Source organism: Pagrus pagrus (assembly GCF_965226575.1).
Source record: "Pagrus pagrus genome assembly, chromosome: 24".
Lineage (NCBI taxonomy): Eukaryota > Metazoa > Chordata > Actinopteri > Spariformes > Sparidae > Pagrus > Pagrus pagrus.
In genome coordinates, this window is record NC_140206.1 from 11306124 (window position 1) to 11325970 (window position 19847).

Sequence of the window (19847 nt, forward strand, 5' to 3'; positions counted from 1 at the left end):
TGTAATGAAAAACATCAACCAATAATTACATCACACTGATCAGATTTTCACTCGTAGGTAATTTTATTTAAAAGCAGATTTTCAGGCGTATCAACACAGCGTATGAATATAGAAAGGAGGCATAGACAATGTAATAAAGCAACAGTCTTGAGCTGCATAAAACAAAGCTTGAAAATGTTTACATAATAGAAATACTGGGACATGTGATTAATTCAAATCAATACAGGCTTCTGTGAAAACCACAAAGTTGGCAACAAATAGGAAACGAGGATTAAATCTACTGCATATATGAGCTGGAACACGTGATTTAAGTGCTAATGCAGAGAAGCGTTTGAAATGTGCGTAATGTAAAAGGACGTAAAAGAGCAAAGATGAGGCAAAACCTAATCAGTGTCGTCTAGTAAAGTTCAATAATGATATTTCACTCCAGACACTAGAGTTGGCAAAAAGCCGTACAACCATGACTAGAGACCAAAATAAAAGCACAGATCTGTTCGAAATAATGAATAATATGACCATTCACTACAAAAGCTGTGTACATTCAGTACATATTGTGTAAGTTAAGATGCCAACAGTAGCGTGAAGTGATGGTTCTGAATCTAAACTATAATCGTGATTGTGTTAGCCATTAAATAAGCTTCTCTTTTCTTATGAAATGACTACAGGCCAAGTTAACAAATCTAATGACATCCCACAGTTGGGCTTTTTTTAATTAAAAGGTGCAATATGTAAGAATTTCAGTTTAAAACATTCACATTTCAAAATGAACTAAAGTTATCCAAACAACATGAAGGAACAGTCATGTATTGTGTTGCAGGGATATATACTGAAGTTAACATGCTTAACGAGGTTATAGTCTGATAGTAAACAACGTCAGAGCTCCCCAAAACTCCCAGTACAGGCAGTGTCATCCTATACAACTGCTAGCAGCACAGCTAACTAGCTAACACCAGCTACAGTTAGCAGCAGTTAGCGGTTATTCTGGTGATATGCTGCCCCCTGTCTGTTCGAATTCGACAGGTGGCCAATTCTTACATGCCTTTAACCTATCCCAAAACATCTTTTTGTTAGCTATTGATAATGCTTCTGAGCTTTGGACGTAATGTTCAGGTACTAATGCTAAAATTAGTAGCATACAGTAAATTACAGCAGACAAACACACTGTTAAATCCATTTCTTACACTTTTATGCTTTTGTTTTGAAAAGCGTATGGCGTTGAAAAAGTTGTCTAGGTCAGTGGTACTCTATTAAGCATCCTATTTAACTACAGAAATCAAGTGTTAACACGATCCTTAACCAGTTCTTAACACTTTAGCTGTCATGCTTGAACATTTCTAAGAATAAAATGTGAAAAAAAGTAGCATCCCACCAAATACGCAAAACAGTTTTTATGAACAAGGCAACAGCAGGTAGTTTTAATTGGCAGGTTTCAACTTTGGCCTAATATAGTGTAAAATTAAAAGACAACCCATCAGCTTAGGCCAAGATAAATCTTTCAATATAAATAAGGTTACAAAGTAATTTTCCTTCTGCGTGTTGTGCAATGTTTACATTCCCTTAATGGCAATAAGCTCTAGGCAAAGATTGAAATGTGCTTATTTTCTCATTTGTTTAAAAAATGTACCTAGTCTTGCGTGAAACGAGTTTTCTCTGTTTGTTCTACCACAGAAAACCAATTAAGTCCTGTTACAAACTCAGAAAAAACGTATCACTGTACTATGGTAGAGTCCAATGCATCTAATGAAACACAGAAAAGCATCATTTTTAAAGGAAGTGAGTATATCTAATATTTTTATTCGAAGGTTGAGAACAGCAGTGAAGTCGTGTATTTCCAGCGTTGGCTGCGCCTCAGGTTACCGTCAGGATCAGACGTAGGACTCTTCAGCAAACAGAAGCTGGTCAAAGTCTGCCTCTGCTGAGGGATCGCTGCATCTCTTCACCCACTCCCTGCGACTCTCCACCAGAGCGAGCGCCACCTGCTGGCTGCTCTGAGGGTTACTGCACGGGTGAGAGGAGAAGTAGTCCTTCACAGCTTTGGTGGCGTATGGGGAGAGGCAGAAACGGGCCTCTGTCGTCCCGCCCTGTGCGTCCACCTCTGTAACCTTCAGTCCTGGGTCGCTGGGCAGCCTCGCCCGTGCGAGGGTGGAGGCTCGCTCCACAACCTGCCGTCCGGGTTCTGAGCCCCGGCGCTGGTAGAGCCTGGGGTGGTGTTGCTCCTCCACGGAGTGAGACTTGTTTTGCTTGAACAGAGACAGAGATGGCCCACTCTGCTTGTAAAATAAAGATGGCGACGGCTGCTTCAGCTCACTTTCTGCTGCGTGGCTGTGGTTGGTGCCGCCTCCTTTGTTGGCATGTGTGTCTGAGGAGTGGAACCAGGGAGATTTAGGAAAGTGGAGGCTCCCTGTAGAGCGATGGTGGGACGGAGGGCTGGATGAGTTCTGTTTAAGATGCTTCCCCTTTACACCACCTCCTCCTTCATCTTTTGAGGTCCTGCAGGTTGTTTTGGGCTTGGCTTGGCTGCTGGAGATGCGTTTCCCATCTCCCTTTTCGCCTGCTTTTCCTTTCTCTGGGATGAGTTTCCCAAGAGTGAGCGACTTGTCAGTGGGTCCTCCCTGCTTGAAGAAACACAGGGAAGAAAATCCAAATTTATTAAAGGGTAACTCTGCCAATTTTACACATTAAAGTGTGTTTACAGGTCTTGTGGAGTACTACTGCATATGTGGAAAAAGTAGCATAAAGCCTTCTGTGGCTCCAGAGGAAGCTACATGTAATATGATAAATTGCCTCCAGTGATGTCACTCAGTGGCTCAGTACCAGCAGAGATCTTAAGGTGTTGAGTGGTTTGTGACAAATGCTCACTACATGTCCTGACAGTCCAGCCACATAATGAGTCTCACTGGGTTGCCTTTGGTTGTCCCTGTAATGTCACACGTGTCATGTTATGGCTTCTGCTCACAAACCATTCAACACCTAAAGATCCCATTTAAGTGTTTTACATCCATAGTGGTATTAATAGCATGTATAATTTGATTTTAGACTCACCCCAGTCTTGTCTTCCTCTTCCTTCTCTAAATTGTCTTGTTGTGTTAGTGACAGCCTCCGGCCTTTCTTTAGCCAGGAGTTTGGGTGGAGGCCCCTGCAGCCTTTTAAAGTCCCCCAGTTGACTGGTTCTTTAGGTGGGGAGCCTTTTGGACAGGTCCCCAGGTCTGGGTTTCCACTAGAGGTCAGAGTAGAGCTGATGGTGACGGGTGTAGAGGAGGAGGGAACAGATGATGATGAGGAGGAGTTGGGCAGGTCTGTCTTGGTTGGGTGCAGCGTCCTTCTGGTCATCCAGGTTTTGTCACCGCTGAGGGAGTCCGGAGAGTCCAGGGGGGAGTGGGTTGGTGCAGGGGAGACGGGGGTAGAGGAGAGGCTGGACAAGCTTGTGTCCAGAGCTGCTGACCTCACCCCATGCTCACCTCCACCCATCCTGGTCTGACCTCTTGGGACAGTGAGGCTGCTGTGCTTCTTGCCAGGCTCTTCCTCACCATCGTTATCCTCACCGGTGAGACCTTCAGTGCTTCTTGAAGCACACGGTCCAAACTTGGCCATGTATGCTATAGCTGGCTCTGAGCGCCGCCGCTGTCTGCGCAGACCATCCAGAGACAGGGAGTCCAGGAGGGAGGAGTTGTCCACAGGTGGTGCATCCTGGTTGTGGCAGGAGAGGTCCCGGTCCTGCCTCCTGCCTCTGGTTCTTAACTTGAGGCCATGCAGGCTGTCGGTTTGGGTCTGGTTTACATCCGGGTCTGTGTCTGGGTCGTAGTCGCTGAATGTGAGGATGGAGTCCATGCTGCCTTGTAGTGGTTTGGGTCTGAGCTGCCTTCTGCTGCAGAAGCCCGGTGAGCCACCGCTGCTGTTGTCCAGCTCGTTCTCCAGACTGTCGTAGGATGAGTCGGTCAGAGGGAACAGCCACGGGTCTGATGGTCCAGGAGAAGCGACGAGAATTGAGGGAGAACAGAAAAACAGATGTAGGAAGACTGAGAAACTGTTTGCAAAATTATCTTTTACAGCCCAGGACGAAACAAAACTCAAAATACATGCAGAAGATGAGCAGGAAGTAGACCGGTACCATGACTGTTAACCCCTCTCCAGTTGAGACTTGAACAAAAACATTCAGTATATGTCAGTTGTTTCTCTACCTGATCCCATCTCGTCAGTGTTGCATCTTTGCGGCGGCCCTCCGAACAGAGAGGACGGATCCTCTCCCAGAATCTGCTGACAGTGTTCAATCATAAACTTCACCAGCTCACAAACCTGCAGCAGACAACAGGAAGAGAACTGGCATTTAACAAGTGAAACAATTGTTTTAGTGTTCTCAGTGTTTTCAAGGCTGCGCGGAAACACTTTGTTCCAGAAATGATACACTTTAAATGCTGAAAACAAGAGATCGAGTGTCAGCGTGCTTTCATCTGACCTTATTTCTAGAGCTTGTTCTGTTCCTGTCCATATTTCAAAATGTGAAACTGCTCTAAAATTAGACGTTTTATCCTTTCTAGAAAACTAATTTGAGACATTCCTATAAGAAAAGCTGGTCAGAGGTGTTACAATGCACTGTTTAATGGAATTAAACAAACAGAAATCATTAAGTTGACTGTTTAGGCAGTTCAGCGTGTGTGAATGAATATTTTAGGACCAAATAATACAAAATACTGTATAAACAAGCTGTAAAAAAGAATTTCTATTTCCAAATCAGAGGAGAGGCAGTTGTTTTTCTGTTTTTAATTCCCTGCAGACAAAACACTAACAAACTTCTCTTTGTTACTGAGCCGTGTCTCGGCTTAGACACACTGATTTAATTGTGTTGCAACAATCCTGGGTTACAAAGTCATTATAGCAGGAGTAGCCAAAGTTACAACGGCCAATTCTATCGAGGTCCGGGTCAAATTCCACAAATTGTTCACTGTTAAACTGATATTCAGAATGAAATGTCAAACTCTGATCCCACTTAAGGTCTTTAAAGCTTTTTGGAATAATATATCAAAATATTGTTGTTAGGAATAAGCTTGAATTCAAATTAAATCCCAGAAAATGGTTAATTTTATACCAAACCTGGTGTTTCATTTACACAATCATTCATTGTAAACCCAAAAAATGGAATCCATTATAAAAGCGACTGAGTTACAGCTCACCACAGCTGATCGTCTCAGACAAAAACATTCTGATCAGCCTTCTTTCAAAGCTGCAACAGGGTGAACTTCCTCCCCCTCTTACCTTCTTAGCTCCTTCTCCCTCCACCTCAGGGCTACAAGGCGCTCCAGGAGGCCAAAGCAAGCTGGGAGCGATGCACACTGATAAATTGAAAGTGGTCATCTGGTTCTCCTGCGCGTTGCTCTGAATACCGTGCAGCATGGCCAACAGGTAGCGTAGCAGCAGCGCGTTCTCTTTGGGCAGACGACAAATCATCCTGCAGAAAGACATAAAGCAGAGAACGGGAAAAGAAGAAAGTTGCGTATCGTGTCGACTTTGAACATTGACACTCTTCAATGGTACTAAAAAGAGTGTGTGCACGTTACCTCTTTACGTCCTGCACCTGCTCTTCCTCGTCCTCTTCTTCCTCCAGCACGTCCATCCATTCTTCATGCAGCTCGCAACACAACAAGCTGCCCGGGATGCTGCGCAAGAAATCCTGAAAACGTGCACGAAAGATGATGTCTGACTGAAAATGTATCACTCAGAATAAAAGAAATTTACAAACGATTGTGTTGGATAACTGAGTTGGTGTGAGACATTTTTATGAGTTGGTATAAGTGAGATTAAAATGAGCCGTGACTGTGACAAATATAAATGATGGATATGAAAGAGTTGCCATGTGAAGACGTGACTCAGTTTAAGCACTCGTGCACAGAAGCTCCGTTATCCCTCCAGATAATAACACATTATAATCCCGATCACATTAACAAACCAATCCGAACAGCTTGTCCTGATAACGAAGCTGCATCGCTTGTCACGCACAGGCTGAGTAGGATGGACGCAGATTAATTCTGTGCTTACAGATGTGGGTCAATAAAGTAACAGACCCATTATTTCTCAAACTAAACAGGTAAGATCACCTGAATATGAGTGCTTCTTTCAAATCCGTCTGAAATACTCACACAGAGACGAACACACTCATACTGCCGCACCTTAAAGACTCCAGCGATGATAAAGACGTGGTCTCTTGTGAGAGGAAGGTGAGACGATCCGCTGTCCAGAGAGTCCCGCAGTTCCCTGACAGCCCGAGCTCCGGCCGGCCGACGGAAGATCCCCCGCGTCCATGAACCCTCGGAGTACAGAAACGCCAGCATGTCCTGGTGAGAGACAGGACAGGAAGTCAACAGTTTGTTGCTATTTGTTTACCATTACAATACTGAGTGAGGAAGACGGAGGAAAGAAGTATGACCCCCTCCAGTGGACGTCCAGTGTGCTTCTAATTGTTTCCCAGCCTGTTTCAGTCTTAATCTTGTAGATATGAACCAGCAAGAACTCTCAGGTCCACCGGCAGCGGTCTTTTAACCATCCCTCGTACTAACTCTAGAGCAGGGGAGGCTGCCTTCTGTATCTATGCCCCAAGTAAATGGAACACCCTGCCTGAGGACCTGAGAGACGCTCCTACACTGAGCATTTTTAAAAGCAGGTTAAAAACCTTCCTTTTTTCTAAAGTTTATGACTAAGTTTCTGTGTGTGTGTGTGTGTGTGTGTATGTGTATGTGTATGTGTGTGTCTGTGCGTGCGCATGCATGTGTCTGTTCTGTATATTGTAAGATTTGTAAAAGCTGCATGCGCTGGTTCTTTGTATAATTGCACAGACTTTCTGCACTTGTCTTGTATTCATGTTGTCGCTATGTATAAAGCACATTGTGTTACATTGATTTGTATGAAATGTGCTATAGAAATAAAGTTTGATTGATTGATTGATTGATTAAAAAAATTAGCCACCTGTCAAAATCACACTCAAAACAAGTAGGGGGCAGCTTATCATCAGACTAACCGCTAACTGCTGCTAACTGTAGCCAAACTGCTAGCTGCATGGCTAACTGAGTTAACAATCTAATAGCAGCTATGTTAGCAGTTACTCTGGTGATATGTTGCTCCTGATTGGTTTGGATTTGACACGTGGCCAATTCTTACATATTGCACCTTTAATCTAGTCCCATCAACCTCCGCTATACTTGCGTTTAGTGCAATTTAGCAAATGTTAGCATGCCAACACAAACTAAAATGGTGACGAGATAAACGTCATACTTGCTTGTCAAACATCTACATGCTAACATTGCTACTGTGAGCATGTTAGCGTTTAGCGTACAGCCTCATAAGGCTGCTAGCATGGCAGTAGACACTTGGTCTTCTCAAACAAAGACAAAGCAAAAGAAATATAATATTTCAGTTTGATGTGATTGACTTTAAAACATATTGAGGATGTCTGCAGATGCAAAAACATGATTTGGTTGATGGATTCGAACTAGAAGGCTCAATTTTGATCTGTTGCGTTTTGATACGATCTGAAATGAACCCACTCACCATGACTGGCTTCGGCAGAGCGTCCTCCACACAAACAGAGCTGAGCGGCTGTCCGAACAGGCAGCCGCGAGCCACGCCGAGGGACAGTTCATTGAGGTGAGAGGAGGAGCCTTTCCAGAAGGCCCAGGTGATCAGAGAGCGCCTCCTCTTAAACGACTTCCGAGGCAGCTCTGATCTGACCTCCCCCACAGACAGGTGCATTGTGTCAGTGGGTCGAGGCTTCAGGATGAACTGGCACTGCTTGTACGCCTGCAGCTGCTCCACCTGCATGGCCTCCTGTCTGTCCGCAGGTGATGCAGCTGCGTCCCTTCCACCACCGCCTCCTCCCTGAGAGTGTCTCACATGGCTCATCTGGATACTGAAGGGGAACTCATGACCTGAGACAGAGGAGAGGCAGCAGCACATCATTCCCCAGGGGCTCGTTGCAGTTGCTATAGCATCGACACCACCACAACATCACAATGTTCGTCAGCACACACACGCTGTTACCCCTGGTTCCTTCCCAGCAGGAGCAACATCACACAACACACTCTTCTCTGGGAATGAATGGTACTAGTGTGTCTGAAACAACATCTCACCCCTCTGTCAAGACTCAAGAGCGCTGCTTCTCAAACCTTTTCAGAAAACATTCATACCACACGACAACAGGAAGTGATGACATTTTGTCAAACTAGTCTAGCCGTCGCTCACTGACCGATGAGAGGATAGGGGGTGTTGTCTCGTTTAGAGATGACCCACAGCTGGAAGTCTTTCACATTTCCCTGTGCGAAACAGAGACAAAGACAGTCAGAGAAACAAGACACACACTCTCCACGGCCTCAGAGAACAAGAAGCCTCAGAAACCACACCAGGCTCCTCTGCACGGAGCAGGAAGGGATACGTATTCGGAAGCCGAGATGTGACAAAGACAAGTATTCTCTCTCAGCTTTCACATGCTGCGTGTTGTGTAACCCGGCCGGCGAGGCCACAGGGCCTCTGTGTCGGTGAGAAAATGTCGGTACTGCTGTGTGACATGTGTTTTATCAAGGTCAGCCATCGTCAGATAAGTTTGCTTTAATGGACAGCAACACCCCTTCAATTTTATCTGTTCCGTGATTGGTTAGCTTATCTGATGGGACGGCAAACAGAGCAGCTGGCTGCTGTGATTACAACACTAGATTAATGAATATAATAAAGAAAGCCTGACCGATACAAGATACAAACTGTTCTCGATATATTGGTCTAACTCTAACTGATATTATTACATGATGCCAATAATGTGGGTTAAAAAGTATTTTCTTCACTCACGATGATGCTAAACTGCTGCAGGGCCAGTCGCACCACCTCATTGGTTGAATCCCAGTTGCTGACGGGAAGCGTCTTGGTCTAATCGGGGGGAGAGGGCAGCAGACACACACACACACACAGGGTCAACAGAAGATCACATACTCTCAACACACATCAACATTTCACCTCTGGATCATTAAGAAAAGTGGGCAAAAATGTAAACTTACGACGGCAAAAGTATTGATCCCCTTCCCGTACACTCTCAGAGGAATAGTTTTAGGTTCTTCACTCTCCTTCTCTTCTTTTATCCGACTGGAGGGAAATCAAAGAGGAAAACACGACGTGTGAGATCTCTCTCTACACACACGTGGACACACTCAATGTTGGTGTGTGGAGGCTTTAAAAGGAGTTTACCTTTTGAGGAGGGAGAGCCATTTCTCTTTCTGTTCTGCTGAGCTGAGGAAACACGGAGGAGGACGTCACAGTCACACATCACTGCAGTGCGTGGGTATATAGTGTTTAATCTTTTAATGGGATTTATAAGTATTAACAAGTTTTAATGGGTTCTAGTCGGATTTTAAAAGATTTCAATATCAGGTTGAGCAGGACATGGTGTCGTCTACAGGTGTCGGACATTTAAATTTGATGGTATTTTCGACTTTTTTCAAGGTATTTTTAACCAAGGAATAAGGTGGAAGACCTCACAAATCCAAATTTAAGACTTAAGAATTTAAGTCTTTATGGCTCATCCTGTCTGGTTTATCTTCGTGTTGCATTCAGGGTCAAGTTTACGGCATCACCAACATATTTACTAATGAAGCATAAACACATTTTACAGCCTCTGACGTAAGGCAGCGTGAACATAAACCAGGAGCCTGAATAAGGAGACAAAAAAAGGCTGGATCATCTGATATGAAACATTAAGTTGAGTTTATGTGTTTATGAGATTGATCTCAGTTATTTATCTGTTTATAAATGAAACACATTCCAGTATGTGTCAGTATTTGTGTGTTTCTGTGTACAGTGTGTGTGCAGATTCATAGCAACATAAATAATAACATCACTGGACTGGTTTAAAGTATTTACGTGTGTGTTCGTTACCTAAACATGGCGACATAGTTGCAGGTGGGCCAGCCCATGACGAAGCTCCTCTCGGGGTTTGTGCTGCCCTCACACACCTCGTCCATGCAGCCGGCCGTCCACATCTCACACACGCGCACCTGGGCCTTCTGTTTGAAGTGGTTGGCTGATCTGAAAACACACAGAGAAATGAGCACCGGTGCAAACGCCCACACACACACTCCAATTTTAACATTAGACGCAGGTATTAACCTGATTCACAGGTGAAGGGCGCGAGGAGCGGCCAAAATGCTCCCGAACGGCTCCGCACGAGGATTAAAATACAGCAACACACACGCTTGTGCTTACTTGGCTTTGGCGATCACCAGCGTGTCAGTGAACAGGAAGAGGTGTCTGTCCTGGGTCTGCATCCCGGTCTTGAGCTGAGCGTGACCGTGGAGGAGAAACGACCTATCAGAGCCGACGAGGAAGGACTGGACCAACGGGCAGCTCTCCGGGCACACAGGAACCAGGAAGCTCTCCCTGGAACACAAACACATGGAGACAAAAATCAGTGACATATCTCATTTTACACGTTGAAATATCCTGTTTCAGTACAATGACAAAACAGATCATTCCTCAGACACTTATTGCAAAGGCTGCTGATCAAAAATACTCCCAGGATTACTGTCAGCTTCCAAATCTGTGATGCAGAAACTTGCTTTTGAACCAGTGTGACTGACCGGTAATGCTAAACAGCTCACTGGGTCGAATAAGGAGACACTTAAAGTTTAAAGTGTTTGCCCATCAGAGGGCGTGTTCGCTGGTGACGTCACGTTCTGAACAAAGACTGTTTCATATAGTGCGTGGTCAGTCAGTGCCTCGTTTATTAAATAATAGATTTTATTAGATTATTCACTTCAGATGTCTGTCTCTCTCTCTCAGTCTGGTGTCCTTCATCAAATATATCTTCTAAATACTGACATATTAAATTTGCCTGATCCTGATTTGACTTGATTTTTCAGATTCAGAGACTGATAAGAGATCAGAGCGCTCTTCATCATGTAAACTGTGGTGTATGCTGTGATGTATAGGTGGTTAGCCTGAGAGTCGAGTGTGGTGTGGGGGTCAGGGAATCTGCAGGTTTCATAAAGTCGGATCTGTACTCTCATTCCTTAAATTGATGCTTTTCCCAAGCAACTTTTGAATGGGATCTTTCAAAATGGTTAATAAGCAGCGAAAGTGTACGTGTTACTGAATGTGTACGGAGCCAAAAATTATTTATTGCTTTATTTTTGGCATTTTTATTATTGTTCACTGGTTTAATTCAGAACCAGGTCACCATTTAAACGAATTAGTGGATTCATTTGTGCGATATTTTCAGTGCTTATTTGATTTCTGCGCAAGAATTAGATGAGAAAGATCTGTTCGCTCTGTCAGAAGCTACAGCCAGTAGCCAGTTAGCTTAGCTTAGCTCAGCGCAGACTGGAGACGACAGACAATTAGTGGACAGACGTATATATCGTTCTTTTTATTTATAGCTGAGCATGATAGTGAATAAGCGGTTTTTAGAGCTTATATTGCTCGGTTCAGTTGACTCAAGACCAATTCAATCCAATTACATGACCAAAAATGCAGTTAAACAGACAAATAATTCCAATTGAGCAGATCTAATAATTGTCCGAGACATAAAATAAGGTTGTCAACCAGTTTTTAAGAGATATGACTTCATACGTCTGCGTTATATCGTATTAACCGCGTTTAAACTCGGAGTGAGTCAACAGCTCGGGTGGGTGTTTGTTCGGCCAGCTGACCCAGCCCACCCCCTGCAGGAGCTTTTTAACGAGGTTATTTCTTCTTCACTTTCCCACTCCATATGTTCAACGGCAGAGCTATTAATAGACGCCTGATCCTCCGATAAGTCCAGTTACAGGAGGATTATCTATCGTGTGGGTTCAACACCTCACTCGGGGTTGTTCCCGGGGCATGTGAGCGTGCATGTACGTGCGTGGCTTCAGCGTGGCCTGACATCAGTGACCTCTGGGCTGCAGAACTGGATGAGGACTGATTTCTGAGCATGTTATAACTGACCTATCCACCCTATTGAGCACTGCTGTTACCTTTGGTGACACTGAGGATGCAGATACACCTGCAGCCTGGGATAGCTCAAATACAGATGGTTGATATAAAGCGTTGGCAAGGTGCACCTCTCTTATACACAATAAGCGCTCACCTTGGCAGGAGTTTTGTCCTGTCAGCCAGAACAACCCTGATCAGACTGCCCCACTGACACAGTTATACGATTCCAGAGTCGTCTGTGTTGGTGCATATAGGTGTATTTAAGTATAGACTGGGATAGTGGCAGGGACATGTTGTATAGTGTCTATTTATAAGCGTACATGTCATACAGTGTTGTCTATGTCTGCATGTGTCTGTGTGGAATATGTACCGGTTGTGAAAACAAATCTTGTGGGTTGTGGTGAGAAAAGACACCTCGACCTATAACTAAATCAGATTATTTCGCAAAAAAGGGGCAATTGCATTAATGAGACTAAATTCCTGGATCCCTTTACCCAGATTCGCGCCAAGCGCTAATGTGGTCTATTCTGGGTCGGGACCCATCCTCCATGGAAGTTTTGTGGAAATCCGCTCAACAGTTTTTGTGTAATCCTGCTGACAAACCAACAAACACATGGTTGAAAACTAAAGTAGTAATAACTAGACCTAAAGATTGTGAGATTACAAATTTACAAGGGATTTTTAAAACTGGGTGAACTCATAGAATGCGATGTTGGTTTTGATCGACTACATAATCAACGGCTGCTGCTTTAAATGTATTTCACAGTACCTGGAGAGGGTCTTGGACCTGGTGAGAGCCTTGCTGATGACCAGAGAAGGGGCAGACTGGCGCCGATAACTCTGAGACTTCAACCGCTAAAACAGACAAAGAAAGGCAAAGAAAGTTAATCTGAATCAAAATACTGTCTGTCCACTGCATAATTACCACATATTCATAACATTTATGTATTAAGGGTGTGGCAGAAAGTCAAGTTGTACGCCATAAGCTCTTCCCGCTCTCATCTTTCCCAATAGTCTCATAGGTCTACGCTGAAATGTCTAAAAAACACAAAAATAACCTGAATGAAACCGTTTTACTCCTGCCCGCTCTGTCTGACCACACTGCCCTGCACATATAAAAAGGCTCAGATCTACGACGACAGCTGGACGGAGTTTACTCCATGCTTATGTCATGTTTACACTTTCCTCATTCGTTACATAAGCCGATGCCTAACACAAAATGTTCCACACATAGTGTTCAACACATTAATCAGATCATTGGGACCGACTGTGGCCTCCAAAAGGACGGGAACATCAGGCTGAAGCAGGAGAATTTAAACACGGAGGAATGTTAGAGGTAGACTTTACTATCCGTCTGTACCATGACACTCCCCCCTCACACTTCAACTACTCCATAAAAAACAGCTTTAGTTTATTTTATTCATATATTTCTCAATTTAATCTTTACTCGTTATATTTAAGTGTTTAATTTGTGTCATTTTATAACTATATAATGCCTTTTCTTCATCCAAAGTCTTCTAAGTTGATATAAAACAAGACTAGACAAATACATGGCACTTCAGCTCTGAATCACTCCATTGTTCCCTCCTACTGAATAAAACATTGCTGCATATTGAGATCCCTCTTTTCTGTGCTGGATCCTATTATCCCAGTTTCCTCACGAGGATCATTAAAGTTTCATTTAATCTAATTGCAGAAGGATTTGAGTGTGAAGCTGACAAACATTACATAATGAGTTTTGTCATTGTATGTCGGATTAACACACTCTGTGGTACCGCCACCTAATAGTTATTGTGTCAAGTTGAATCATTCTTAGGTTTGTGGGATTTAAAGGGAATCTAACCATAAAGTTTTGCGATTAAAATCTAAATGAAGAGACTAATGTGAATAAGCCTGAGTACACAGTTGCAACCGTCTGCCGGATATTTTAAAATTAATGGTAGTTTACAGATAACACTGTAACCACGGTGACTTCAGGATGAAATACTTTGGGTTGGCGTCCAACCCGAGCTGCCAACCCAAAACATCAGTATTCGACGACCTAGGGATGAGACTCAACAATCAACTAAATTTCTCCAGGAAGTTAAATTTTGTTGCTTTAAAATGTCTTTTAAATCTCGCCTTTAAACACGTTTAACTTTAAAAAGTGTTCCTCTTTTCTTTACATAACTTTGTAAAATGAATTTCATATTATTTGAGCTAAAAGTCAACATGCTAAGATTTAAGCATGTTAGCATTAGCATGTAGGCTTGGGCCCTCGAGAGTTTAGAGGGATGGGAACCAGCGACAGACGAGCTGCACCAAATACTGCAGGCTATTCTTTTATGTTTACAATTCATTCTTTGCTTATTAAAATTTCTTATTTAATTATATTTTGTTATTTAAAGTGTTGGATGTGTTGCTGCAAAGGGAGAAGTAAAGAAGTGAACAGCCAATTAACCTCTCAGTCATTTACTCATATAATTCATACTACTAATCAATATGAAATACAAAGTATTACATATGGAAGCATATGAAATACTCAAGTTATAACAACTCATCCCGAGGGTTACATGAATGTCGGAACCAAATTTCATGTCAATCCATCAAGAGGTTTTGAGATATTTCACACCGGTGCAGGTGAACCAGGAGACTGACATTAGCAATTCGTCTGTTTGCCTCTTTGACCTTTCAGTCCAAAAAAAATCTCCACAGTGAGAAAAGATCAATCCGCCTCCATCCATCCACGTCCAAGCATTTTTTACATTTCACAATGTAATATGACTGACTTAGCGGGGTCACACCGTGGTGAAACATTCCTTACACTCCAGCCGCAATGTTACCTTAAAATAACATACATAAGCCAACATGGAGATACGGGTTAATGCTGGGAAAGAAATCCACCGACCAACACCAGCCCAGCTCTGATATTACTGACTGTTTCAACACAAAGCAGCTTAAAAGGAAATTCATTCATAGAGACTTCCAGAGTTTCCAGACTATCATACTGCCAGCAGGTGCCACAGGGCTCATAGAACAACGATTCAACTCATGAGATACGCCACATTTAAACTTTCAGCTAAGATTTTGTGCCAAATATATAAAAGATGAGACAAACACAGGATTGAGTTCGGTACAGGTGGGACTGCACGTCTCAAGTGCTCACTGTATTTACTCATACTGTCAAGAGTCTCCACAGTACGAGCAGCGATGATGCACGATGGTTATAAACTGTTTTCCTGTTTCATTTTTAAGACGGACAAGCAGTCCAAGAAACAAACACGTTTAATTTAGAGCGATATAAAACAGAGAAGAGAAGTGAATCTTCACATTTGAGGAGCTGGAACAAGCAAATGTTTGAAACTTTGGCTTGAAAATGAACTTTAACGATTAATTGATTATTATTAACAGCTGGTGATTAGCTTTCTGACTTGTGTCAGCGCAGAAATACACATAACCAACAACCCAACTGCATACCAGACTACAGATATGAATTGTTATCATCGTAAGGTAACAGTAAGTCTCCTTATCTATAGTAAACAACTTTAATAATCAACCAATTATGTGTTCAAAACTAGTTTAAATTAGTTAAAACTTTATTTTAAGACACTTTAACTGGTTATGAAACAGTCTTATCTAAATACTCATGTCTCTGTATGACCTACATAATTAAACAACACCACCAGTGAGAACATTTGACCATTTCTGCAGTATTATTGTTATTCCTAACGCCTGTCACCAGGTCAGACTCACAGCCTGAGGAGAGGAGCTGCTCGGCAGTCTGGTGGGATGTCACAGCACTAAAACAAAGCTGACTTTTTGTTTTCGCCAATCAACATAAAAAGTTCCTTGTAGCTTTAATAAATGGACCAAACACACTATGATGGTGTTGTAAGAACACTTAAGTTTTAGTTGTTGACAGTTACATTATAGCAAATGATATAAATGCTGTCATGGAGGGTATTTTAAATAATGTGATCACACTGGGAAATAAGTTTATAAGATAAAATACACTGATATATTGTACATAAATTGCATTATTGGCTATTTATCACCAATAACTAGTTATTAATGATATGATCTTCATTCTGATGCTATACTGTCCAGTACTGGCCAGCGTTTTACTGGCGCGCAGAGCTTTAGCCAATTAGTTTGGAGACACAAACCTCTTAATTACCAGTGTTTTTAATCTACTTTACCCAGAGGCGGGCTGACAGCCAGTGTTCTGGTCATAATGGGCTCTTTCTGTTCATCTGGCGCTGCTGCACCACTATGATATTATTTATGGGCGTTTGAGGTATTTTGTACACCGCCATCCCAAAGTGTTCCTGCTCCTTCAGTTGTTTGACTGTCTTCGTGGAGGCGGGGTGTCACTTGGGTAAAAGTCTTGAACTCTGAACTCCTCTCTCACCCGACTGTTCACAATACACTCATTCATGCGTCGGTTTCCTCCTACGAAAATGTCCCTTTTTCTCATTTCATCGGGCAAATGAGCGCAAACGGAATAAAAGAAGCTGAAAATAACAGTCTTCCATTTGATAACCTGAACGATCTGGAGAAAACTGCGCGCAATCAGGTTGAGAAGAAATCACGACACTTGTTTTCCATCACAATTAAAACCAGAAGTATCTGTTAACATTGACAAAGACGCACAACATTGTCAGAAATGTCATACCCGTTTGTTCTCTTGCTGTCCTCCGCCTCGGCTGAGGCTGTCCTGTTGCTGTTGTGGAGACATGTTGTCCATCCAGCCTCCAGACGACCTACAGCTCACTTCAGGTGATGTAGAGGTGACAGATATCCCATTAATAACCTCCGACTCCGGAAGACAGAAACCATCTCAACACAAGCGTGTTAGAAAGTCACTGAAAACTTTTAGTCTGCGAGCAGGGCGCGTCAGTGGAAACCCTGAGGAAAGAGCAGTTTAAAAATAAAATTATTTTAAAAAGCCAAAGAAACTCTAGCTCAGCTGGTTCACAGACCTCTCCTTCTCTTCTCACCATCGGTGAAAGGCTGTGCTGTAACCAAACGCGCCGCCTGTCTGGATTATCAACTGCTGTGCCACTTCTTAATGCGCCTTTACGCACAGATTGGAGGCGGCGCCAACACGCGACAAAAAATAGGTCCATCTATTTTTAACCGCTTTGCTCCTTCATTCAGCAGACAGTCAGATTTTTACACCAAAACAAACAATGACACCTTTAATATTATGAGGTAAGAACAGTTGGTTGCTTTGGGGATCAGCTTGTTCCGGCGGAGTGGCTTTAATCACTGTCACCAAACTGCGTTAGAAAAAAGTCGAGTAATTTCAGCCAGCTGTAAATCAACACGTTACTCTGTGCAGAAACAGAAGCGTCTCCATCTCTGGCCTATTAGCAGAAACAAGATAATTCAGTTAGTAGATTAGACTCAAACATTTCTCAGAAGCTTGTTAAACAAAGTGACATAATTAGCTTATTATCTAATAAACAGTTGAATAATTCCTGGTTGTATAAGTGATACCAGCTGCTTTGTACAAAACATGCTGTATAGTTCTATAAATAATTACATCTTTTTAAGAACAAATGTATATAATCTAAAGTAAGGGCAGTTAACAAAATGGATCAGTATCACCATATAACATGATGAACACCAGATATTTGCCCATCAGATAAATCAGTCAACATATATGTTGTTTGATATGTGTCCATATGAAAACTTTTGTTTTTACAGAACATAATGGAGAAAAAGATGTTTGCAGTAATTTATAAATATTAAATTCTCACTAAAGTTTACGTTTCATCTCAGTGATGTCTTTTCAAACAGTATAATTGATGGTTAAACTGTAAAATATCTTTTTCACAAGGGTTTGATGCTACAAATGTGTGTATAATATTCAATATATCCATATCAGATATTTATTTATTTTAACTTACCAATATCGGTATCGGCCTGAAAAATCAAGTATCAGTCCGGCTCTATTTATAATTCTAACAAGATGATTTGTTGTGTTATAAAAAAAAATACTTTCACATACCAAAACACAAACTTATCTCTTTATAACAATAAACTGTTGTTGTTGTAACAATATACTACTGACCCTAACATAACATTGTTATAACAGGAAACATTCGCCGTTATAATATAATAAACATCTTGTTATGTGAAACGTTTCATCGGCCTGTGGTAAAAATAAATTTTTCACATTGTAACATGAAATGTTTAATATCATAACAATAAATGATCAAATATTAATGACATCTTCAATTTTAACAACAACTTTTCAAATGATATGAAACATTTTATCGTTTAACAATAAATCATCAAATTTAAAAATGTTTTCTTTAAAATAATATGTTTCCAGTTTTAACATGGAGCGTTTCACATTATGTAACAGAATGATAACTCATTTTTAACTACAAACTTTACTTGTTCTAAAGAGATAAGTTCCAAATACTAATTATTATTATTATTTACAGCATTGGAGCCAAAACAATTAGAGAGTAGGTCGATGTCATCAGCGTAGACGAATAAACGAAGGAATCCTGGGAACATGTTCGACACTAATAGAAGTTGTTTAGATCCAACAGACATACGTTATTAGATTATGGGTCATCAGCGTGAGTCTGGTGCTCACTGTCAGTACAGTAGCTGCAGGCTCTCCATCAGTGTGAAGCCACGTTATTAGATTCCAGCGTCTCTGGGAAACAGTCACGAATAGTACTCACTGCTATCTAGGCCATAAGGTTGTAATGTAGGGCACATTCATACCTTACGTCAAGTTACTCTCCTTCAACTTACTGTAATTCAAAGCAGATAATGTTCTGAAGATGTTTGAAACAAAGAGAATAATGATATTAATTTACATTTCTATACATACAGTAATGGATACAAGTAAACACCTGACTCAATGAAGGGAGGAAATCGTGACACATTTTCTAATGTACAAATGATAATTGCCCCACAATCGATTGTCCTTCTGGAAACAGAAGTGGGCCACAAACTGGGCTAAAGAAGAACCAGGGCAGAAAGTGAAGAACAGAGACACTGAGTATTCATTCCCCAAATTGGCCACAATCAGCCCCGTTAAAAACTGGATCACTTCAATGATTACCTTCCCTCCTGTTGATAATGAACAGCCTTGGGCATGGCAAAGAAAAGCAACACAACCCTCCTCACTGGCTGCCAACGTTCCTGCTACAAACACACTTTTTCCACCCTGAAAACATCAATCAGTTTGCTTTGAATTAATAACAGAGGTGGTCCAAATGTCCGAGACAAGAGAGACCCTTCACATCTCAGTGTGACTTGTCACTTATATTCATTCATTTGGCCAAGAGACGGCTGAGTTTGAGAGATGAAATGCCACTCAAATATATGAAACGCATACAAGATGGATGGTGATCTCAATGGGGGGATCAATAACCTTCACCAACACTGGCTGTTGCCCCAATACTGTAGTTTATATCTCCTGAACACATGTATGAAAACAATAGTTCCTTATTGTTCTGTTTCGCTACAAATAGCCCACAAAGTCTGTCAATGATCCCGCCACAATACAACAATTATCTTTGTACATCAATTACAGACATGACCTAATTAACAAATTAAATGTTTGAGGTTCTAATTTAGTGGATCACGACAGCATCTAATCTAATTTATGCTTTCTGTTTTAATAGGACAGGAAAAACTTATCTATAAAGTATGACTCAACAGAAACTTCAGTTTATTCAACTTAAAGCTGCTAAAAGTGATTCTGAATCAACAATTTTACATACTGCACCTTTAACTCAAATTAAGGGATTACATCATCTGTCTGGGATCAATTTCTGATTTATAGTTGCATATAAATATTTCAAACAACAGCAAAAATCAACAGCAAATCATTGACATCAATCAATAATGTGACAGAAGAACAAAAGGTCACAAATCAGAGGCATCGACAACAC

At 41.8% G+C, this 19847-nt stretch overlaps 1 protein-coding gene across 2 annotated transcripts; it reads right to left on the bottom strand.

Moving 5' to 3' along the window:
- Window positions 1–39: 39 nt before the first annotated feature.
- LOC311253530 (rho GTPase-activating protein 20-like) lies at window positions 40–17372 on the bottom strand. 2 transcript variants are annotated; one of them, XM_084347561.1, is made up of 16 exons: window positions 16920–17372; window positions 16595–16827; window positions 12710–12795; window positions 10231–10404; window positions 9904–10053; window positions 9217–9258; window positions 9030–9114; window positions 8824–8901; window positions 8231–8297; window positions 7537–7913; window positions 6162–6326; window positions 5553–5665; window positions 5251–5443; window positions 4179–4293; window positions 3043–3956; window positions 40–2615 (listed from the first exon to the last, which is right to left on the bottom strand). In XM_084347561.1, exons 2-16 carry the CDS (start codon window positions 16664–16666, stop codon window positions 1866–1868), a joined length of 3381 nt encoding a protein of 1126 aa, XP_084203687.1. In that variant the 5' UTR covers window positions 16667–16827; window positions 16920–17372; the 3' UTR covers window positions 40–1865. The 2 variants fall into 2 exon arrangements, with proteins under 2 accessions (XP_084203687.1, XP_084203688.1); XM_084347562.1 differs by having other exon boundaries at window positions 40–2612; window positions 16595–17371.
- Between the last annotated feature and the right edge of the window lie 2475 nt (window positions 17373–19847).

Excerpts from the sequence above, each read along its gene's own strand:
- LOC311253530 (XM_084347561.1), bottom strand. The coding sequence starts at position 16,666 with ATGGACAACATGTCTCCACAACAGCAACAGGACAGCCTCAGCCGAGGC. Across the intron at positions 8,902-9,029 it reads GGATCAATACTTTTGCCGTC|ACCAAGACGCTTCCCGTCAG; the intron begins GTAAGTTTACAT and ends CCCCCCGATTAG. Across the intron at positions 2,616-3,042 it reads AAGAGGAAGACAAGACTGGG|CAGGGAGGACCCACTGACAA; the intron begins GTGAGTCTAAAA and ends TGTTTCTTCAAG.